The sequence below is a fragment of the Agelaius phoeniceus genome, chromosome Z (assembly GCF_051311805.1).
Source record: "Agelaius phoeniceus isolate bAgePho1 chromosome Z, bAgePho1.hap1, whole genome shotgun sequence".
Taxonomy (NCBI): Eukaryota; Metazoa; Chordata; class Aves; order Passeriformes; family Icteridae; genus Agelaius; species Agelaius phoeniceus.
The window spans coordinates 56,644,668-56,669,770 of record NC_135303.1 but is presented as its reverse complement, the minus strand read 5'-3'; the positions used below and the strand labels follow the sequence as shown (position 1 = coordinate 56,669,770).

Here is a 25,103-nt window from a genome sequence, read left to right as displayed (position 1 = left end):
GCTTTATAGACTGAACAACTGTATGTTAGGGTGATAGAGAGACAAGCACTTAGGAGGCAGGAATTTCAACTACACTGGCCCCAAAATCTACCTTTCCCAGCATCCCACCTCTAACACTGAAATGCCAATTGAATTCCAAGGCAGCCATAAAGCACAGTATTTTCCAAGCAGCAGCTGCTTGGAAAAATGTGTCTGAGGAACACATGGAGATAGAGCAAATACCTTGGTAGTGGGCTAGGTGTTAGTCCAAGGCCATCCAGTTGCTCGTTAACCTACACAGACCCACTGTAACTGGGTATTATAGATGCCACACACTTGCAGCTTCACCACCTATTGCATGAAGAGCACTACCTTCTGCTCAGTCTGAACTACAACTTGATGATGGCATTTGAGGCACATCAGTGAATGCAGGACAACCCTGCCTTCCCTCTCCAGCCACAAACATTTTCTGTACCATTTGGAATCCTGAAGATAACTGTGATGGTTCTCTTCTGCTGACCCTTGTCCAGCCTGTAAACCATACTCTGGATTCCTGTAGAGAAACTACTGCACAGATTTGGTGACCTTTGCTCTCCTCTCTATGCCTTTCACAGCACTTCAAAACTCCACTGGTAACCCCCACCCACAGTACAACAATCAACCCAGTATATTTCTAAGGGGCTTTGTAACTTTTGTCTTGTCATTCACCCTTGCAATTCCACTGTCTGACCCACGGCTGCATAGTATCTCTACAAGCCACTTCAACTCCAGGTGTGAATGTGTTCACTTCTCTCCCTCGCCTTAATCACCAGCTCTTTCAGGAGAAAACTCCAAGATAACTCAGAAGAAAGACTTTCTTTTCCAGAAGCCACATTGACTCTTCCCCAGACACCACATTCCACCCCATGTCCAACAGCAGTTCTAGTTCTGCAAAATACCTGTTACTACTTCTCCTGGCATGGAGGCCACATTTTATGAACAGTTCCTGTATGCCCACTAGGCTCAAAAACACCACAAGGAAAGTGGACTGCGTGCTGCTACCTAACACTCATCTGATGCCAGAAATCTGAAGCAAAAAGATGGCACATCATGCTTGGCAGAAGCAACATTTCATTCACTAAACTTTCTTAAAACTCCTTGATGAGGTCCTCTCAACATCTGCCCCTCTTGCTAGCCTGTGCTGAGAATTCTCTGGCCAGCTCTTTCAGTATCTTTTAGTAGCTCTGGCAATATCTGCCTATAGAAAGGAAGCATAATACTCTATTACATTTGCGCTTTTCTTACCTTTGAATTTTATTTTTTCCACTCATGCATGTGTTTTCACTCCCTGTAGGACTGAAGCAGAAGGCAAGAAAATTCCACAGCATTCAGTAGCAACACCCAATAACAGGAGGCAGAAGTGACAAGATTTGATTACTTACTTGAATACCGTCTGAATATTCTCAGATATCTTTTTTAAAAATGCACGCATTGAAAAAATAAATAGACAAACTATACCTCATCTTTTTAAAAGTATATGCAAGGACTGAACACAGAGAGAAAAGAGAAATTATCAAGGATATAGGTTTGTCTCAAAAGAGGTAAAAAGAATTGGTTTATTATTTCCTAGAAGACTTGGGGTAAAGATTATTTCAAAATAAACTAATGATATATGACATTGATGCACCCATTCTACCTTCCATTTTTAATCAATTTTTGTTCCTCTAAGTTCTTCAAAGATTAATCTGGTTATATTTTTCTCAGGCAACACATTTTGAGGAGCAAACCATTCCTTTATAGTGAACCTGAAGAGTACCTATTACCATCACAAGATGTGATTGTTCAGCCTTCTGAAGGTAATAGTCCTGGAAAGCTGATCTATAAACTTCAGTCAAGAGATTCTATGGGAGAAGCAATTGAATACTCTCAACTAAATGCTTCTGCGAATAGGGAGAAAATGGATATTACTGACTAGCAACTTCAATCAAAGTGGTATCTGCAACACAAGGAAAATACACAGCAAACCAGTTTGCAAAATACTACACAGCAGGAATCATACACACTGCTATTTAAGTAGATTTGTTCACATTCTTCACAAAGGAATACCATCCCCCTGGTGAAGCTGAACTGTCAGGAGCACTGCCGTGAAAGTCTCACCTTCTCATATCTTCCCAATACCATTAAGTTTTTGAGGCAGAAAGCCAAGATGCCACAAAACTTGTAAAGCATTTAGAAATAAATGTCAACCATTTATGCTTACAAATATATTTGGGAATATATATATATATTTGGTCCATCTTCCTCTTTTACCTAGTTTTTAAAACATTAATATACAGGAAAGAAAGTGAAGGGACAATCCAAGTATGGTAACGACTTATAGAGAGGATAAGAGTTTAATTCAGAACTGCTGTTACTTGCAGCTTTTAGTATTTCAAAATTATACAACAAATGCTAAAATGTCCATTCAAGGTCCATTTTCTCAATATCATACAATATAAAATGTTTTGCCACACCAACATTGTCTGTAAGCTGCAACACGTGAGCACCACTTCCCACTGCAGAGTGTGTCTTGGTAAACTACAGTCTCACAGAAAACTGTGGCTAGGAAAAGCCCTACCTTCTCTTCCTGATGTACTCTGTTCACGTTTTCCATCTGAAAGCTGTGCAAGGACTGGATTTTGTCAATCTGCTGTCGCTGCTTCTCTAGCTCCCCTTGGAATTCATTCTTTTTTTGTTCCACAGCACCCCTCTCCGCTGCTGCCCTGCGGACTTTGCCTTCCAGATCCATGACTCGACCCTGAGGAAGAGCAGATTAGCCAAAGCAATAAAAAATGCTTTCCCCTTGCCGGAATCTTGTGCAATATATTCAAGGAATTGCAAATTTTACAGCGCTAACAATGCAGATATCATGAAAGTCCTGTGTCAGCCAGGGATACTAGTCATACACATATACACACACTTCCGTAGTTTTACATAAATTAACAGGAGTGCATATTTTGTAAAGACTCTAAAATTTCAGGTAAAGATGAGAAAAATTAAAAGCTCAGTACTTGAGCATAAAAAAACCCCAAAACATAAACATAAAAAAGATTAGAGACTACAATCTTTCTGAAGTCAAGGTCAAACAATTTTTTTTAATTTAGCCCATACAGTTCTGACAGCTTTACACTTCTCAAACTAACTCAGTGTGGAAACTCAGCTCTCAAACCAATCTGATTCCCTGGAAGAGCTAGAAAAGGGTAGAGGGAGGACAACACTGCCCAACTTTTGCATGAACAATTCACATATGGCTATTACACAAAGACATATATGAGAAAAATCCATTCATTCATAAACAGAAAATCATCATTCTTCTTGACTGCCCAAAGAACAGCTACAGTCAGAAGAAAATTCAACACCATCACATCCTGTAAGAGACATACGCTAAGGAATCAAGCCTGATGTTTTCACATTCTTTCCTCCTCCCCCCGCCCTTCTTTTTTGTAAGTACCAATTTAGTTTTGCAGGACGTTGTTTTTAAACATTTTGGATTAAAATTGTTCTTCAGCAGCAACTAGGAATACAAAAAAATGCAGGGGGCTGGGGATATCAACAGAATGAAAAAAGACCTGGTGATTCCAGGTGGACTAAAAATTAGATATAATAAAAACTGTGCATGTTCCAAGACTCCAAAAAAATGTTCCAAATCTCCTTACACCACAGTATGTAGCATGTCAGGACCCACCTACCCTGCCTCTCTGCCACAGAAATAAAGGAAAGGGAGAGGAGCCAGAGGGAAAAAAAAAAGGAAAATTACTTGCAGTTTAGCTGGAATAGCAAGGAAAAACACTCCTTCCATTTCAGTCATAACAACTGCAAAGTCTTGCCAACAAACAAATGGGTCTAGCTAGAGAGAGCTTCAGAAGCTCCATCCATGCTCAGCTATGCTTTTATTCCATTCAGACTGTGTGACCATGCCAAAGTGAAGTAATTTTTAGGCTAACTTTAGGAGAAATATGTATGATGGCACAGTGTACCTGTACTAGTATCTCAGGACCTTGTGCCTCTAGGTTATGGAGACCAAGATAAATCTGGGGCATATTTTTCTCACTATCAGCTGCTTCATGGCTTTGCAGCAACACTTCAGTAGTACTGACACAGTTACTACCCACTGGTAGCCACTATCCTGAGGCCACTGACTGAAGGGAAAGCAAGGGATGACCAGGGTCTCAGAAGTCATAAGACACACCCTCAACCACATGGCCAGACACAAGTGCCCTGTTTGAATACTGCCTGTTCTGAGGTGAAAGAAACAGGAGTTCAACTCCTTCTGTTGACAGTACTCAGCTGTCCACTCAGTACTAAAATTTGGCTCAGTTACAAAGAGCATGCAAATTCACTGGATAAACTGGGAAGGAGCTCTCATGAGCCATGTTTAATCAACATGTTGTTAGTTTTTAGGTCAGCTTGTTAAAAACAGTAACAAAAGAAAAGGAAAAAAAGAGAAAAAAAAGAGGGAAAAAAAATAACTGTCCTGCAGAAATTGTCACAAATTAGAAACTTGACTCACATATCCTATATCGGAACAAATGGTCCAGAAAGGATTAAAACCTAAGCTCAACAGCCACAAAAAATACAGTTATAATCAGAAAAATATAGTTATCATCAGGCAAGGTAATTACTACATGTGACTTGTATGTCCTTCTTCAGAAAGATCACTAAGAAACACAAATTCAGATTTCATTTCTGAACAAGCCAGATTTCCTTGTACAGTATGTATACAATGCTATCAGTCATGTACAAAGACAAATCTAGGAATATCAGTGTGCTAGTTCTGATTGGGATAGAGTTAATTTTCTTCACAGTGACTGGTATGGGGCTCTGTTTTGGATTTGTGATGAACACAGGGTTGATAATATAAAGATGTTTTTGTTATTGCTGAGCAGGGCTTGCAAAAGCCAAGGCTTTTTCTCCTTTGCATACTGCCATGATGGCAAGGAAATTGAGGGTGCTTGGGAAGGGACAAAAGAGGACGGCATTTATCACATCTTTAATGTGAAACAGTACAAGACAGCTGAATGTTTTGTGAGAGCAGAAGTAACAACTATCACACATGCAGGTGTGTTCAAGTTTTGGATTCCTCTCATGTACAAATAGGCATTCATCCCACTTCCCCACTACTGATAAGCAACAGCTGTAAAATTTGTGGAAGTTCCTACAACAAGCTAAAGTTCCTGGCTTGCCACATGAAGGAGAATCATCCTTCTCGTGAACTATGTTTACTACTTGCAGAAGTACAAAGTGACATGCAGAGCAAAAGGAACATTACCTGCAGATCCATGCTGCGAGAACTTGCAACCCAGTAATTGAAACCCAAAACAATTATGCACGCCACGAGCGCAGCCACGAGGAGTGGTGGAGACTTCATCCCGCGACAGCTGTTTCCTAGTCCTACCATTTCAAGAAGAGAACAAATCCGACTAATCACAGCAAGTATGGAAACCTGCAAATTAAAAAGGGCACATTATACTGCATCCCCAACTACAGCTATTTTATACATACAGTAATGTATAATACAGCCTAACAGCTGTCAGCTGATAGGCTTACACCCAGCAAGGAAGGTGAATGTACTGGTGTTGACCTGTCTAGATATTTCCATCTGAAAGACAAAGAAAGGTCATCTTAGCATGTACACTATTAGCTTGTACATAAAGCTTCACATGCTCTTGAGGGGGATGTCTTGAATACTCCTAATAATATAATGCAAATCTGCAATAAACAGAAGCAGCCATTTTTTTATCATACATCTACCCAAAAATCCACGCAGACAACACTGGGCTAGAGAACAGATTGCTTTTTACCTAATTTGCTCAGAAAATTAATTTAGTCTTGCTGTTTGAAGAGTAATTCACTTTGAAGAGTAATGTGCTTTCTAAAATTGGACTATTTCAACTTATTCCATCCGGCACTACTATTGTAACTTCTTATTCCTGAGCCTGTAAATAAATACGTAAATAAGACTGAACCAAATTATTTAAAGGAGAACCTAAAAATAGCAATTAATATAAATATGAGCAGACACTCCACTGATTTCAATGTTACATTGCATTAAGTGTTCTCCATTTTGATGCTCAGCTGCTTTCTCTGCTCCTACAGAAAATAAATAATGAATTAGCAGTACCAGGGATACTACTGGTTGTTATTGAGATTTGTGTTATTTCTGTGAAACAGACCATCTTAAAAGATAGGCAGGGGCAAAGGGTAGCTGCAATTCTCTTTGAAGTAAGCTACATTGATTTTATGGTGTGGTGAAATCTGGTCTTAATAAGCCTAATGGCACCTAGCTTCATGAATCCTTAAACTCCAAGGAGTTTGTAGAAGATTGCTCCCTTATAAACTGAGATTAACTTTTTTTCTTTCTGCACTCCAGCAGTCAAAAGACAGAAAAAATAAGCACAGAAGACCAGTCAGTCAGCAAATATATATGCATCACAAGACACTAGTTAAATCCAAAATGTATACATTTACTAGTAATATATTGTACAAGCTCTCAAGGTACATATTTTTAAGCAAAGCAACCTCTTCCCTACTATTGCAACACATAAGTGGCAATGTTTTCAAAATTAATAAATGGTAGCAACTCTCAAAGGATTTACACGTGAACATACACTGCAAGCACAGGGGAAGAATGTGATGCCAACAGTTTGCAGGTCCCAGAAATGCAAATTCTACTGTACATCCAGCACTTAAGTCCTTCAACAGCTCACCTATACCTCAGTGTCCACATGCATTGTCTGCAAAATTCCCTCTGCAGTCAAGATAGATTATAACTTCTTGTTTCTCAGCAGACAGTGCATAATACTGCCAGATTCACAAAGGTTTCAAATCCGTGTATTCATTTGAAAAGTTTCCTAATTTGTATTTGAGGGTGGAACATACAGAGGATATAAGAGTAAAATTTTCAGCTTCCTGAAAATGTTGCCTCTTCATAAACACCCACACACACCACAAAACAATCCAAAGTCTAGCACCTGAGACTTGAGTTTCTTGCCTAAAGGAAACTCAGCTAAGGCACAAAGGGACACATGCATCACAGCTCCAGCAGACACCCACAGGGCCACATACAGATGAAGCAAGGTCAACAATAAGAAGCAAAGGCAATGAAAGGAACCATGTTGTTTGGTTTTTTTTTCTTGTAACGCAAAAAATTAACACTCAGTAGATAAAAACACACACAGAGACATGCACAAATTTCCAGAAGAAAGCTATGAATTGCAGAAACACATACATCTTGCACAGACTATTATCCTACTGTGTCATCCTAAAAGAAGCACCTGAGAAGTACAGAGTCACCATGTCTTACACATGACCTCTGAAAACCAAGAACCCCCAATCTCCAGAGTAGCAGAAATGAGAGCACAAAGGGCATGATGGAGTTAGCACTGCAATCTCAGCAAAGAACAAGAGAATCTATTTACTTTTGCATACCAGAATACAATACTGTATTTCAAAAAAGGTCTGTCAGAACCCATTATGAAGTCATCTGTATCTTGTCGTTTGCTGTAATAGTAGGCACACTTGACACATGGAAAAACTACAAAGAGCACTGCCAAGATGCAGTGATTCATTCTAAGTGTGACTTGAATAAAATAACTGGTATTTTCCTCATAGCTGTCAGAAATAGAGAAAACAGTTCACATTATCAGCAGTAATAGCTTGCACTGTAGTTATCTACTAGATAAATATATGGGACTAGCTGTTTAGCTCAAAAATTTTCAGAGGTAAAGCAACCATATTGTTCAAGGAAAGAATGATGAGTTCTCCATGCAGCTTAAAGCACAGGCACAAAACCATGATAAAAATGCCAATACATCTAAATAGTAGACAAATCTGTCAGCATCAGCACCTTTTCTGCTGTTTTCACCTGTTAAAAACAAACAGGCAAGTAAGTGCTGGTTTCACTAAAGCATGTTTGACTTCAGTACATTGCTCTTTCTAGAAAAGAGCAGTGTTGTTTATCCTTAAATCATTTATATTAATTAGGAATATATTTTTATACTGAACAAAAGGAAAAGCAAAAGGAAGAGGAAAGGCATGAAAGATACAGAAGGTTTTTCTGTTCGCATATTGCAGACCCAAAACTTTACCTCAGTTGCAATATCAAAATTCCCTTTCTCGTTAGTTTAAAAAATAAAAACTGTTTAACTTTCTGCCATGGGTATACATACTCACATAATTTGGAAGAGAGATAAGCAAATCAGCTCAATCACGAAAATCTGTTTGCACATGCTGTTTTCCAGGAAACATCTGGTCTGGCACAGTTATTTGAGTTGGATTTCAAATAAGTTTCTGATTTTATGGGTAAGAAAGTATTTTTACTGAAGATAAAATCCAACAATCTCCATGGCAGATGTAAAAAAAAGCATATTCGTAAAATTCCTGACTTCTGAACAAAAGATTTCATCCTTCTGTTTTTCCAACCTAGTGGTGCTTCATTGAGATGGAGATGTTTTAGACTGAGATATTCAAGCAAATTAACACACAGCATACTTTTACTTCCCACAGTAAGTAATTCTTTTTATGGTACTCAGCTGAAGTAGGATATCTGTTATCCAGCAATCTTTTACTACAGATAAGCAACAACATTGCCAACCAAGCCTCCAGACCAATACACTAGTTCTAAAGACAAAACAAAATGGTGCATTTCAGACTCCCAGAAGGAAAGCCAAGTCTCTCTGCTCACAGGGTTCAGCTCTGTGTACTTCCTTAAGACCCGCCCAGCAGAAACAACCAGAAAAGGTGAAAAACTCAATAGACACACAGCAGACAGTGTAGGAAAAATGTTCCCTTATCCCTGGCCAGCATACCTGTCTACCAACCACCTCCTCCACCATCCAGCCACTGCATGGTACAAAGCCAGTATAAGCCAGAGCAGCATCTAAAGACAGACCACAGCCAAAGCAGACACTGAGAATTGAAGGCACAGCTTCTTGGAGGTCTGAGTACTTGCAACTCTGAGTAAGGACAAAGCCTTACTAAAACCCCTGCAAAAACCAGAAGCAAGAGACAAAAAAAGAAAAAGTCCCAACAAGGACCTAAGGGCTAATGCACAACATAGAGGTGACACAATCCCATCCAAAACAGACTGGACCAGAACGGGGAAACCTCCTCCATATCAAGTGAGCCCCTCTGACAGTGGTGCTTTCCCCACCTATTGCAAATTTTTTTCCAAACTCCCAGTGAGCTTCTGGAAGAAATCACTGTGGTTTTTTTCAGCTATTATCATGAAATTCCTATGTCTGATTGTTTGAATTAAACCAGTGTATTAACCAAACAGGTTAATCAAAACTTCTTCCATTGACAAGTTAGTTAGGTATACCCAGATACAACTAAATCAGACTAAAAGGTATTAGAACTTGAGTTTTATTTTTAAAATAATTAAATGAAATTGGAAAAATTAATAATTCTTAAAACAGTGAATCAGAGAGCAAACATTTGTGCACCCGGTCTTCCAAAAATAAAGGTGACCATTATTTGAGTGGGTGGAAATGGAGCGCAGAAAAAAGTGAGTCAAAACCTTTCAATTTTCATTTCATAAATGGTTAATACACAGTAGTGATTATCTTTGAAAGATAAATCCAGCTGGTTCTTGCTCACAGCAGGATCTTACTTACAAGTACCACTATTCACAGCCCCATGGTGAGAACCAGCTACAGCCAGCAGCAACCTTTATGCTTTCAAAGTTGCACAGACTGTACACAGGGCTCAAGGAACTGTACATGGTCACAAAACAGAGCATACAGATTTCTTATCATCCTCCACAGCAACACTGTCTGAGGGGTTCTTCCTTTCAAATTTGCAAGTTAAAAAAATCTAACAAACATTTTTCCATTGGAGATTTAAAGTTTGTGCACTGAACTCAAGCCTGCTGACCACAAACTTCCTATATGCCTTTCACAGAGATTTACAAACTGCAGGGAAAAAAGAAAAGAAAAAACACTCTGAAACATTCAGCGACAGCCACTACTCAAACTTCTGTACTTTGGATGAATGTTACAGAGTCACTATTTACCAAAATTATCAAGCTACAATCTTTACAAGAAGGGAACTGCATTTTCACTACAACACATTCAGCAACTCCACTTTCATCCTGCTCAGGAATAACCATTTATTTGATAGTCAATTCAGGTGTCAGGTCTTCCTTTTCTAAAGCACTTTAAAATAGAAGTAACAGATTAGAAAACTTTGAAAACCCTAAAAATGCAATATCTGTCCAAGGATAGGGTCATTGTTACCACTTGTTCACTAATCATATTTCAGCTCAAGAAGTCTCTCCTCTTTCAAATGACTGCTTTACAAGAAGCTAACCACCAAACACCCTCAATGCCCTTTAGCTGATTAAAGAGAATTCCCAAACAGGTATGTGGCAAAACAGAAGCTAGAGGTTTAAAATAGGTATCTATCCCAATGACAGAAGTTGGCTAACTAAAAATTACTTGATAAAATGTTCTAGAATACTGGACATGTTGCCCAGGTGAAGTTTTAGATAGCAGTATTGCCACTGAAAATAATGTGTATGAAAACAAAATTAAACAAGCAAACTTATATACCTGAACTATCTCAAGACCACTTATTTTATGTGTATATTTTGTTGCTGGTATATTTCCCATACAACATGAACCAGCTTTTTAAGATCACAATTTACAGGACACCCACATATCTTAAATGGAGATTATGAAACAGAGTTACAGTAAGTTTAGATTTTTGATTAAAAACTCGGCAAATTGCTACCATTTCCCCACCACTACAAAACTAGACATATGGTTTAACTGCAAAACATGGAGACCTCCCACTAAGAGTGAAAAAAAAATTCAACTATATAAATAGTTCTTTAAAAGCAAAGTGCTGTTAAAATGTAAGATGAAAGGCCATTCAAAAAAAAGTCAGTTCAAGAGCAAGATTTTCTAAAATCCTGACCAAATCCTTCTATCTTCATGCTGACAAGGGAGTCCTATGAAGTAAAACAACTCAAACTTCCTGCGTGTAGGCGATAAACACAGCACCCACTATGCACCCAACATCTGAACCAAAATTTCTGAAGATGTAGGGGTAACACTTTTCCAGGCAGAGGCGGGAAGGCCTCTGGAGGCACGAACTTCTGAAAAGTCCCCCGAGCAGCGGTAAGGCCTCCGCAGCCCTGCCCGCGGGGAGGGAAAGCAGGGCTAGCTCGGAAGGAAGAGGGGATGGTCAACAATCTCAGGTCACCAGCCCGGCTGCGACAAACCAGGGGAGGCCACCTAGTCCGACCCTTCCCGGGGAAGGTAGCCGGGAGGAGGCATCTCACACCTGCGTTGATTTCTAATATTATTATTTCTACCTCCGCTGCGAATATTCAAAGATGTTTCCGGCTCAAGACCCTTCAGGGGGAAGGCTGGCTGAAGAAACAAGGAAACGCTCTCAGTGTCCGGCAAGCACGCCAGTTAAGCCCTGCCACGCCGGCCCGGTACCTTTGCGAGCACTGCCGGGCGAACGGCGAGTGCCCGCGGGACGGAGCCCGCGCGGGGCCGCCCCTCACCGCCCGCCGCACATGCCCCGCGCCGGGGTCGCCGCTCGTCCCCCACCAGCGCCGCCGGCCGAGCCGAGCCGAGCCGAGCTCGGCGGGGCAAAGCCGGCACAGCCACCGCCCGGCGCCTCGCACCCCGCCCGGCGGCCTCACCTCACTGCGCCGCCGGCTGCGGCCCCGCCAAGCAGAAGACCGAGAGCCGGTCCGCCGCCTCTCGTTGTCCCCGCCGCCCGCGGCAAAGAAGAGCCGTGGCAGGAGGCGGGCAGGGCGGGGCGCAGGGCCGATCCCGCCCCTCGCCACCCAGCCCCTCGCCGTCCCGCTGGCGTCTCCGACCGAGAAGTGCCCTGGGCTGAATGTCTACACCGGCCTGTGCCACCCTGCACCCTCCGCCCCAGCCGCTCATTCTTTCACCAGCGCTTCTGCTGAGTTACAGATTTCCTGTCTTGACCACAGGCGCTTCAGTTCTGGAAAGCGGCACGTAGGCGAAGCTGAGTGTCCGAAATCAGAGGCGGAGCAGCAGAAAACTCAGGAAGGCTGTTTCAATACCTATTTCTGATAGCCACATGGATGATGCTAGTATTTTCTTCATATTAAAAGAAGAAAAGTTATTCAAACCTGGTTCCCATTAAGTCAGCTGGAGTTTCCACCATCTAGGTAGAATCATAGAATTGTTTTGCTTGGAAGGAGCCTTAAAGACTATCTAGTTCTCGACCATGGGCCTAGAACATCTTCCACTACACCAGGATGCACAAAGCCGTGTTCCAAACCACCCTTGAAGACTGACAGGAGTGACGCATCCACAACTTCTTTGGGCAACCCGTTCCAGTTACTCACCACTCTCACAGTAAATAATTTCTTTCATAATTTGATGATTTGTAAGGATTTCCTTTCTAAATTTCCCCTCTTTCAGTTTGAAGCCATTCCCCTTGTCACATCAATGCAGTTTCTAATGAAGAGACCCTCTCCAGCTTTTCTGTAGGCCTCTTCCAGATGCTGGAAGCCTGCCGTGACATCCACACAGTCTTCTTTTTTGCAGCCGCAACTTTTTCAACCCAATCTGCATGTTGTTTCTGCATTTTAGCTTTTGCAAGTGGAAGTTTAAAAAACAGAATCTAAGCAGTATAGAAAATCTAGTGAAGCAGTAATTGTAGGTGCTGAAAAAAACAAAATAATTTCTTTATATATATATATATATATATATATGTATGTAAATTTCTACCTGAAGAAAGACACAAACGTAACAAAAGTGACCTTCTACATATCAATACATAATGCCATATATGAGGTTTTCTTCCCGTCTTTGAAGACTGTTTAAAAGTTGATCAAGGTACATTATATATTTATTTTTTAAAACAACTCATACAATAGCTTTGTCTAGACCAGAACTGGAAAGTTTTCTTACAAGTACACAATGGATCACATCCCACTAGTTAGGGAATTAATTGATTTCCAAGTGGGATCTGAAATATTAATAAAAAAGGTATAATTATCTTAAAAAATAAATAGCCATGCATTTTAACAAAGAACTAACAAAAACACAAGGGCACATCTACATATGCTACCCTGCAGAAAAACTAAGGGTCTTAGCATGGTCTCTTGGGACCAGTACTGGAAGCGATGTATTACTGTCCCTGAAAAGTCTAGAAGTAAAGCAATTTGCAGAAGTCTTCTGGAGGTGTATCTCCTGAGTTGTTTATATCTGAAAGAGAAGGGGCAACTCTCAAAAGTTTGTGGAAAAAATAGATTACCTTGAACTATATTGTATTTAATAACATGCTGCCTTTTTTTTTTTTTTAAGCCAAATGGTAAGCTAAAGAAATCAAATTCTTCTTACTCTTTCAAAAGCATATCTAACTAGAAAATCCAATACTGCTTCTTTTCCCTCAAAACTACTGACATCTTTCTGGTAGAATATAATTGTTAAAACAGTTCACAGAACCACGGAATTGCGAGAGCTCTGGATATCATCCAGTTCAACCCAAACTGTGTCCAGAGAGCTGCTGCCACACATGCCCAGAGATTTCTAGTTCTTGCTTATTCCCCACGCTCTCTGCATTTGTGTACAGGCACATCAGGGAGGTAATCTAGCACCTAGGTTCCCTAGAAGAGGTGTAACAAGATTCCCCATAACAATATACACCCTGGATCAGAATAGCCCTATGATTCTCATTTGAGAGGGGCCAAGGTAGCGCTGGTTGGCATGGCCCACTCTCCAGGAAGAAGTAAAAGCAGAAGCATTGCCACTTTGGACCCCACAAGCCATTCAGGGTAAAGCTCATCTCACCAAACTGACCAGTCTGCTGCCAAAGATTTTCTTTCCCTTTTTAGACAAGTGGATCCCATCTCTCCCTAACAGGCATTGATGTTCAATCCATTGCTAAAAAAACCAAAGCCTTCTTGATGGCACCAGAGATGAAGCCAGACATTATCTGCACTATGCCTCTATTTCTGCCTTCTTCAGTTGTGAGATTACCCTCTGGACAACCATGTAAAAATTAATTTCAGAAAATCATTTTCAGATAGCAGAGGAACCAAAATTCAAACTATTCAAGAAAGACATTAGTCATGTGTTGGTGAGAGTAAAGTCAAGTGTTTTACTATATTATTACTTCTAAAGATCCCAAGAAACAGGAGTCTAACTTCCCATAGTGGAAATGTTCACTATGTTTAACACATTCTCTTTTTTCTACATAACACTGACTTAAATTGTCAGACATCTTTGTCTACTGTTGACCTTCTTTATCCATGCAATGTCATGCATTGTAGAGTTTGAGGATCCTGCCTTTGAATTATCACGAAAGAATGACAGTGGAGATTTTTTATTTTGTTTTTTTTCAAATTTCACTAAGTCAGAGCTAAATGCCAAAACCAAAGAGGGCTGGGATGCTGAAGACAGGAGCTGAAAGATGGATGATGTCCTCTGCTCCTGTTTTCAAATGTGGGCATCTGAAATCCATGTTACATTCTTCAGAGGCACTGAGCATATTACAGGATCTCAAAGATCACATCTGGAACAACTTTCTCAATAGCACAAAAAGTAATAGACAAAAAGTAATATGTGGGATTTTTCTTCTTCTGCACAACATGTGTGCATGCCTATTTTTAGTGTGTGGTGACTTCTGGGCACATTCAGGGTCTGACCTATCATCAAAAAAACCTTATAGGCCACCCACCTACTGAATGTCAAATTATGGCCTACATTTTTTCAGGATGTACACTTTAGTGATGTCATTTGGCTTTGAAAATATATATCTAAAAAATCTTGAAGTAAAATGAGTGCAGGCTGAAACACTGAATAAAAAGCTGTCAAATGGAATCTTACTGCAGTCATGTGTTACTGAAGCCCAGACAATGATAAGGGGTTTTCTTTTCTTGTCACAGATTCTGTGTGCTTTCTCTGAGCGATTCTGAATGGTGCCCCTGGGCTTAACTTGTGCAAATGGCAACATTTTTCTGGCTTCTTCAGGTCTACAGAAGTTGCCTCAGTGTCAGCTCTCTTGCTTAATTGCACTGCCTCTTTCAGAGAAAATGCCCAATGTGTTCTGATATGCAAACAAAGAGTTCATGAAAAATCCAGACCAGCTGTAGGAATTACAGTTAGGCAGGTTAGTCTTGCTAAGACAAAATCAACATCTAATGTAAGAGCAATAAAATGCCACCTTAGAAAAGAACATGTTGACTTGGAGAGCTGGATCTTTACCAGATCACCTGTCAGCTTCACTGATTGGCTTCTTTTTCTTCTTTTTTTTCTCTGTGTCTTTGGTATTTTGGCAGCTAACTTGTCCTATTCTGGGAAATAGGCTTTTCATTCATGAAATGCCTCTAAATATTGCTTTAGGAGGTTTATTGGTTGATGTTAATCTTCCGTATTGGTTGATGCCATTTTCTTGGGAAAAGTATTACCTGCAGGCAATGGCTGTATTCACTCTTGGTGGTTCACCTTGGATGCCTATGGAGTCAAAATTAAGTCAACCTTTTCTCTTCAAAAATTATAAATAAAAGAGTAAGACCCTTCTCTTCAAGCTCTTTTGGCTTCCATATGTGTAAGCCAGTAAGAGGAATGGAGCACATTATTTTCTCTAGTTGTTATATTGATGGACAGCCTTCTATGATATCAGTTGCATATGCAATGAAGGATGCCAGTTTTGCAAGCATTTGCTACAACCTTGTGTGTATGAGTACAGTCCCATGCATGGGTTACAGGCTAAACCTGGTTTTCCTAGAGCATGGGCTGATATTCGTAAAACTTAGGACTATTTGACTGAAATTCATGAAGTGAAGGATATAGCCTGATCTCTGCTGTGCAATTACAGAGCAAATCAGTCTTCTCTGTTCTTCAGCGAGTCAGAACAATAATGCTGTTTTTACCTAATGAGGGCACTGAAAGGCTTAACTTATTAGGGATAGCACATGGCTAGTCCAATACATAAAACAGGGTTTAAAAGTTGAAAAAAATTCTCTCTGAGTCTTGAATGTCTACCCAGGAAACAGTGGTATTTTCTAGAAAAACTGTTAGTGATACAAAACTGCAATTCTGCAGCAAAGGGCAGTGTTAATTGACATGGTAACTGAAAGTTACCATGTTACCAAGGAAGATAAAACATATAAGGATCATTTTTTCCACTTCTTAGTACCAGAGTTCACATCCCATAAGAGGATATGGTAATGGTGATAGACTGTATGTGACTGTATTCTAGCTCCAGTGGTGCACAGTATTCTAGCTCCTTGGTACAGAGCTCTGGTGTTGTTACAAACAAATGTTTGAGATCACTTAAAAAATCATTGGTGAGGGTATCATCAAAAGTCAGATTTAATATTAAATGACATCACGACAAAGCTCATTGGCAAGATTCACTCAACTATTTACAGGATAGTTAAGGCACGGCAAGGAACAACAAAACCATACAAAATCCAAAATCAAAAGAGACATGAATGGAGAACTCTCTAAGGGTGTGTATATGGCCAGGGGTTGGGTGTGTGGGTGTGTGTGGGGATGGGTGTGTGGGTGTGTTTAGATATGTGTGACAATGGACAGTGATGGCAAGGATAAAAAGGAACACAACCAAAAACCTTAACAGCACTCAAACTTAATAGTAATTTAACTTAACTTATACCTTAAACTTAATAATTTAACAAAGGAACAACACTTAAATTATACCTAACTTAAATACCTTAAACTTAATTTAAAATGTAACTTTAATAATTTAACAGAGGAATAGGTCTTAGTGGCATTTAACCTAATTTATAACTTCAAAGTTATACTTAGCAATTTAGCAAAAGAACAACACTTATCAGCGTTTAAGTAAGGTTAAGTCTTAAGTCACAAGCTTACTTACGGGCCTAACTTACAGGGTACTTAAACATCTAAGAAAGCAGCATTTCTCTCAGATGTTGCACATGCACGCATGCATGCAATTCTTTCTAGACAGAAAGAGTCAGTGCAAGCAAGGTACCTGTGAAAAATTCCCCTTGGAGATCAGTGAAAAACTCACTTCAGGTGCTTTTGCATTTCCTGACAGATGAAGGATCAGGCCTCGAGGAGTGGGGACATCAGACCAAGACTTGTTGCTGCTTGCTGATCCTCCGAGTGTAGCAAACTTGAGAGTTAGCTGTCTCAGAAAGGCTTCCCCCTCAGAGGCAGGCTGCTGGTCACAGCCCACTGAGATCCAGGAGAGCTCAAAGGGTTTCGTTTGGACTGCTGTTTATAGGGTCTCAAGACAGTAGGCTTTAGTCATAATGTTTCATCCTGGCCACAGTTTGGATCGGCTCTTTCTTTGAATGTGTGAGAACAGGAATGTTGTGCCATTGAGGCAAGAAATATACTTTCCAAGGTTATTCACAAGGAAAAAAGGAGCTCCTTAGACAACAGTTCCTGGGAGCAGACCATGTTTCTCATAAGCTCAGGAAGAGCTGAGCCCAGATGCTGTTTCCACGGCTGAGGCCTAGTGAACATTTCTTAGACTGCAGTACAGCCTGGAATGGGGGAGAGGGGGAATGCACCACTGCAGGTGTCTATAAAGCACAGGCTGATTTGCACCTCTTTACATGATTCTGCATTACATTGTACACAACACCTGCTACATATGCAGGTACAGGGCAAAAAGGAAAACAATTATAAAGGTTATGTATAAAGGGAATTGCTAGAACTACTTTGGAAATGCAGGTGGGAAATTGAGAAGTATCCAGCAAGGCAGTCTACATACAAATCCAGCACAGTATGACAAAAGGAGAAGTTATATTCTGCTTAATTTACAGAGGCTCAAAGCATAGGTTTCATACAGTGGTATTTGTTTATGTGAAGGTAATGCTGTGTTTCTGGGACTGGTGCCTGAGAGGCACAAGAGTCTATGTGTGAAACAAATTTGTCACCTTACGGGTCACAACAGGGAGGTAGTTCAGAGTGACAGCCTTGCCAGTGACTTAGCACCAAGACAAAGCAAAGTATTTCCACTAGGGCTGCTAGCTAATTGTTCGCTCTTGGGCTGAGACTGCTCCCAACATTAACTCCCTGGCTACCTGTGTCAAATCTCCTTTTGTCAGCAGTTCAAAGATGGTATGTACAGGAAGCCACTGAAATTGAACAAATGTTTCCACACTTCCAACATAACAGCAGGAATAAGAATACATCACCTTTGAAATACATCACATCAACAGCATTTGCACCTTTTGCACCCAAAAATATGGTACCACAGCAAATCCTGAAGTTTCAGATTAGACACAGCCTCTGTGACAGTCTTTTCCTTCTGCAAACCTACAAGTATTACTGTACAACAGGCACATTAAAAATAAATTTTACACTACTGTTACCTGAAGAGACAGAAATAATTAGCAAATAAAAATACAGAGTATGGCAATAGCCACCAGATGGTAGTAAACACATAGTGTAGATGTCTGTCAGATGTTCTCAATTATACTGGATTTCTTGAAAGAGAAGACACTCATGTACATGTTTAAATATCTGAGCTCAACAAGCTGATCTATAAAAATACAAATAAAATTTTGAGCAACCACTCAAAATTTTCTACATAAAACCCACCATTTAGTTATATCTTTCATGGTTACTTTGCTACTCTTAACAGAACACATCCTTAGTGTTCTTTCTGACAAGTGAGACAAAAATGATTGCAAAATTCAGCGGAATGATTGACAGTAGTCTTCAGACAACTGGTTGTTGAATTGTCAAATTTTATCCTCAGTCCAAAGTCAAGAAGACTCCAGTGCTTACTAAACTGCCTAACAGCTTCTGCATAAAGATTTTAGAAGTGAAAAAAAACCTTTTCAGGATCTTCAAACATGACTCTCTGCTAATACCATCACCAAAGCAGCAGTGAGACCCTGGGCTCTAGGCTGTTCTAAACAAATATAAGAATTTACCCTTTCTCATAGAAAAATAAATACTGACCTCCTAATCAAAATCAGTAGTTCAGTACATTTCTGCTGACCCTGATTTACACAGCTACAGGGACTGCGTGATACATCTGTGGTCCTAATCTCCCTAGACATGAAGACAACATAACATTTAGGAAACAAGTCTTTCTAAAGCTGAGTGTATATATAAGGGAGACTGCATGAGGCTTTTTGGGAGCTTCCTTTGCCCTTTGTTTCTGAGTGAAGTGCCAAAGCTTACATCTGCAGGGGTTATCACCACCAGATGTGAACAAACAAACAAACAAGGGAACCAAAGCAAAAAAACCAAACCAACAAACAAAACCCAAAACAAACAAGACAACCCCACTCCAGTCTATGCCATCACCACCACAAAATTATTGCCATTTTGTTTGTAGAACTCTCTGATTCAAAAATTGAGATATTGATCAGAAAGAGGATGATAGCTTTTGGAGAGCTCGCAATATCACTGTCATCTCTACACAAAGGATGTTAATGCTACTTCATTTTCCAGATGTCTCAGGCCTCTAAAATACTTTGTGTCAGAACCATGGGATATGGTTTTGGATCCTTTGCTTTTTAAAACATGTGAAAACAACAGTTTGGGGTTCTATATATATGGATAAATTGTTGCAAAAATACTGTCTTCAAGTTCTTTTTTGGCCCTTATGCTTTTTTGGATGTCTTTTTGTGCCTCCTCCCTTGATACTCCAGAGGCAGTCAGTAGAGCTGTTCGGCAAGTATGCATCCACCATGAAAAGATCTCATCAAAGCCTCTACATTAAATAATGTTCTGTCTGGATTGCTTTGTTGTTTTCTGACAGCTGGGAAGATGTAACTTTATTATAGATAATCCCTTGCTTCTGCTTCTATTACCTTCCTTGTGATGACAGAACTTAACAGGTATCTGCACCTGTCTTCTTCACCAGTGGCTGCAGTTTTCCTTGAGAAGAGGTACTGTTCAGTATTATGTTCCATCATGTTTCTAGAAGATTAAATTATTTCATAGGGACTAATTATACAGACAGTAGAAGTAGTGGAAAGTGTAATGCTAGCAGTGCTAATCCCGCTGTTGAATTTGTATAGGAAACAGACAGCAAAAGGCTATTTGGAACAACAGTGATAAATTTATCACCCTTGGCACAGTGATGCAATCCTGCTGCTGTATCTTGGAAAAGGAGTCTGTGCAACTTTTGAAACATAACTATGTGTACAGAATCTGTAACCTTTTGCCTGTTTATGGCATGCCAAGGATAATTCCTGAACTAAATTCACAGTCCTCTGCACAGCCATGGACTGCCTTAGGTCCAGCAATAAACAAGCACCTTTCATGAGCTAGCAGCTCTGCAGCACGGAAAAGCACAGCTGGCCCAAAATAGACTAGAGTTGTATCAGATCTGCATGTCACCCACTGCACTACCCTGAATAGCTCTTTGTGGATGCCACTTTTAGAAGTGCAGTCAGACTTGGCTCTGAGACAACATCCATAGGCCTTTATAGACTTGAAGGGTCTAAAAATAATGTGTTTGGAATACTATACTTCAACTAAGATTGTGACAACCCACTGGAGCATAGCTCAGTACAGACTGTTTCTTTTGCTGCCTGAGGAACAGTAAGCAGGAACTAATTGCCTTGATTGTTTCTCTTCCTGAATTGTGTGAATTTGATTTTTAAGACCCTGGTATCAGCTGCATGAACAAGCAATTACGGACTTGAGAACCATTTCCCAAGCTGTTGCTGCCAACAGAACTTTGCCTGTTCCATTATACTCTGGGAAAAAGGGAGAGCATAAACAGGTTCTCACTTTTCCCCTCCTTTCTCCACAATGACTGCTCAGCAGTACTCCAAGCCTTCAGCCTTACTGCTGAGAATGATCTGTGTGCTATTCATTCTGCTGATATTACACTGCTATCACAGAAAGAAGGAAATTTTCACAATCTTCTCATAACAAATCCACCTTGTCAGGAAAAAAAAATCTCCCAAACTTTAGAGAAAATAGAGATTTCCAAGAATGATCTGTAACATTTTTCTGTGTCTGCTCTCTGAGAGATTGCCATTTGTCATGGGAAGGAAAATCCAGACTGTCTTGAGGTGTCTTGATTCAAATTTAGTCAGTCCCATCTAGATAAATCTAATGAAGGAATTTGAAGCACTTGCCAAGCAGTTGTGCTTTGTCACATCTCAGTGTATCTGCTGTGGTTTATGCCACATCTCCAGCTCTTGACTTTTTCTTCATGATTTTTTCCACAGGCTGCACCCTCCCAGTCTGTTCTCTACAGTGCCTTGGGAAACCACAGTCAAGGTCTTGCAACTGTGTTACATAGAATTTACAACTGTGAATTCTGACAGTCATTTACATATAGTTCTGGTCATGCTACTTTGGCAATGCACAGAGACTTAAGAATCAAAAATACAAGAGAAGGAAAATTTGTGTTTCCTTTGGGACTATGCATGATTTATTTACAAGGCGCAAATAAAAAGAGACTAAAGTTAATAGCTCTTGAATGTTATTTCCAGCTGTGTTACTTCATCTATGTGACTTTGGGATACCAGTGTCTATATTTGAGCTTCCATGCATGTATTTGTTCCTTACAATGGCTCTAATCCTTTTAAACTGGTAGTTGTCCAGTGTGTGTATGTGCACCAAACATATGACACAACAGAAACATCAAACTACATCATAGAAAATCCAAATTTACAAGCTTAAAAGAAATGGACAGAAATGTTGGCTTGCAAAGTGGGAAAATAAAAATAACAACAACAAAACCAGTAACAACAACAACAAAATTATATTACCTGGTAAAAATTTTTGAAACTTTCTCTTACTCTGCCCTTTTCATGATCACAGCTTCAGTCACCAAGTGTCTGTTCTCAAGAGCTTGGGGACAGCCAGTGAACCACCCACTCAGATTTCTAAATCCATGCATGAATGTAAGGGAACACAGTCAGGACTGCCACAGCCAAACCTTACCTTAGAACCAGGCACACAAACTAACAAACAGTAGAAATTTGTTGTATGTTAGGATAAATTGTTGAATACTGTAACTTGATAGACATTGTAGCAAATCTGTACTAGGCAAATAACTATTCTACTGCATAAAAATCACAGAATCTTTTAAGCTGGAAAAAGCCTCTGCGATCATCACACCTAACTTTTGACTGATCAGCACCTTGTCAACTAGACCATGGCACTAAGTGCCACGTCCAGTCATTTCTTGTACATCTCCAGGGACAGTGACTCCACCAACTCCCTGAGCAGCCCATTCCAATGCTTAACAATCTCATTTATGAAGAAATTCCTCCTAATGTTCAGCCTGAACCTTGCCTGGTGCAGCTTGAGGCTATTTCCTCATGTCCTGCCACTTGCTGCTTGGAAGAAGAGGCCAATCCCCACTTGGCTACACCCTCCTTACAGGTGGCTGTAAAAAGTCATATAGTCATCCCTGAGCCTTCTTTTTTCCAGGCTAAACAACCACAGTTTCCTCACCTGCTCCTCATCAGACTTGTGCTCCAGAACCTTCACTGGCTCCATTGCTCTGCTCTGTGCAGAGTGAAACTCCAGCTGCATCACACCATTGCTCCACCTTACTCTTAAAACATAATGATAAAGAAAGACATCAGTGAGGATTATAAACTCCTGATGGGGATGAACCATTTCTTTCCAATGTAAAAATGCCCCTGTTTCTTTATGTTTTATAAATAATTCAAAAGAGACTGGTCTGTTCACTCCATGGTAATTGCACAGTGAAGCTGTGCTTCAGATGAGAGAAAAAACAATCCACTGAAACCCAGCCATTTCTAGCAACTCAAGCTGTTACAGTACTGATCACAAAGCAAATAAAACTGGTGTGACTGCATTGTTGCATTAGAGATAGTAGCAGCCATAAAAGGGCAGAAGCCACCTCCCCCACACATCTTTCTTTTTTACAGATTCTATTTGTTTCACGAGATTCCACACTTGTGAGTCTGAAATATCAGAGAGCTAAAGAAAAACTGACTGGAGCTAGTTGGGGGAGGAGAGGGAACAGAGGGGAGAGGTTTAAGATATCATCTTTAATCATCTTGCTGCATAGCAGAATTCAGCCTCACAATAGACAGAAAGGTTTCCTCTGCAGTGAGCAGGCAGAGTGCATTCAGCCAGCTCCGGCACCCTGTGTAGAATAAAGCACTTCAGAATTAAACATTGAGCGTCACAACCATCACTGAAAGTTGAAGTCTCATGTCTGAGGTGAAGTGAGGAGTAATAGTTCGTATTGTTCCTCAGTAAGTGTAGTAGATACTGAAAATTTGAAAAAATAGACTATATGTCTCCTACAAAATTTTAGTTCCTCAGTTTCAGCAAAGATGTTGCTGACATAAAATAATATTATGTTGCTGACATAATAATAATAATAATAATAATAATAATAATAATAATAATAATAATAATAATAGTTGCTGACATAAAAAATAATTTGTATTAAATTATTTACTATAAGAACTACTACATGAATGAAAACATTCATACAAAACACAGGTTAGAGTGCATTCCTAATTCTCATTTGTTTTCCCCCCAGGAGCTTCTCCAAAGGTTCTTATTTGGTTTAGCTTGTCTGTGAATTTTAATCATAATTAATAAAGACAGCTTAAGCTGATCTCCTGGAAGTTACACAATCTCTGTTTTATACTAGGAAGTCTGTCCTACAAATTACAGACTGTGATCAAGTATGAGAGTGCTACCACTGAAACACAAGCACCGGTTTTCTTTTGTTTTGTAAGCACTTGCTCAAGGATCTACACAAGCTGTAATTTGTGTTACATATTTGTGGTCCAGCAGTATGGACCCATCCAAAGAGATGTGAGATTCATGTTTTGAGTGTGGCTTTATGTACAGAAGGAATCAGAGGTTTTTTGCTTTATGATTCACTAGATCACTTTGCAAGGGAAGTACTCTCCAGTATTACACCAATATCAGGGAGAGATATGAGTCTGCAGGAGTTAAGGCACAGCCTTTCCTTTGGACAGCAATAAAACCCCTCCTTCTTTAAAATAAGTATTTTCTACAGCAAATGTATATAATTGTCTTGCAGCTAGAACTCTTTTGTACATTTATTTTTTTTCAGGAAGCTCCTTCTCATGTCTGGGGAGGACACATATCTGGGAAATCAAGCTATGTGTCCTTACAAATTATAATTCTAAAGCAGGAACAGCTATTATCAGAAAATAGCCAGAATACTCACTGAATAGTAATCTTTCCTAGGTCAGAAGGAATCCATTCCACACTTCATGATTGTAATCCAAAAGTTCACTGAAGCCTGGGGGCTTTCATTAACTTTGAATGAAAGGTCTGATCATTAAAAAGAAAAAAACCTAAACTAAAAAATCACAAAGCAGCACTTCACCACCCAGCTGCCAGCCTCTGTGTGGGGATATAATTAAAGTTGAGCAAAGTAGAACCAGCTGAGGTTTTCACTCTGCTTTGTACCATACCACTTATGCATCTGAGGAGAAGGCTTTATAGTCTTATAGTAATTCTCTGGAGAAGTTCCTACACAGCTCTCACCCAGACGGATTTCTGACAGAACAGCTAGTGATGGCAGCTAAGGCAGCTCAGCATTCTTTTCTCAGGTATCTCCATAAACACAGCCAGGACCATGCTTGCTGAAATAACTGTTTTCGTCACTGTGCTGAACAGTCTCCATATGTGTCTTCAAGGAATAATTTGTCTGCATGGTGTAGAGACATAAAGAGCACAGGAAGCTCTTTACCAGGAAGCTTCCAGCAATGGATCAACTTCCCAGTGGTCTGAAGTTGTTTCTGGGTACATAGCAAGAAGAGAGGCTCTGCTGAGGAAACACTTCTGTACAAATTGGATTTCCTGATTGGCAACCAGGAAATCCAAAGATGTTGCTAACACTTGGAGACATATTGTGGATCAGGCAGAGAGACCTCCTTTGTAATCAGAACTGAGAGAATTCTGCCATAAAACAGGAGAGTCTGATGAGTTAAAGGAGAATTGAAGAGAAAGGAGGAATACAACAGGGATATGTGTTCCTGAGCAAAAGAAAAGGACAGTTCCCTGGGCATTGAATGCTAGGACTTCTTCTTCATGACCAGTAAGAGTAGACTGAGAGGAAAAGTGATCAAAAAAATATTAAGATGTTGTCTGTAAAGAGGGTAGAAGACAATGGATAAATACGTAGAGAGAGCTGAATAGAAAAAAAGTAAGAAGAGAGAG

The 25,103-nt window shown here is 40.0% G+C and overlaps 1 protein-coding gene across 1 annotated transcript in view; it reads right to left on the bottom strand.

The window, feature by feature from the left end:
- GOLM1 (golgi membrane protein 1) overlaps positions 1-11,945 on the bottom strand; it is a 37,915-nt gene extending 25,970 nt beyond the window's left edge. Inside the window, exons 1-3 of the mRNA XM_054652594.2 lie at positions 11,654-11,945; positions 5,267-5,440; positions 2,576-2,755 (exon numbers count right to left, since the gene is read on the bottom strand). Of these exons, the coding sequence (XP_054508569.1) occupies positions 2,576-2,755; positions 5,267-5,395 (309 nt within the window). The 5' untranslated portion in view covers positions 5,396-5,440; positions 11,654-11,945. The remainder of the gene's footprint in view (positions 1-2,575; positions 2,756-5,266; positions 5,441-11,653) is intronic.
- Positions 11,946-25,103: the final 13,158 nt, after the last annotated feature.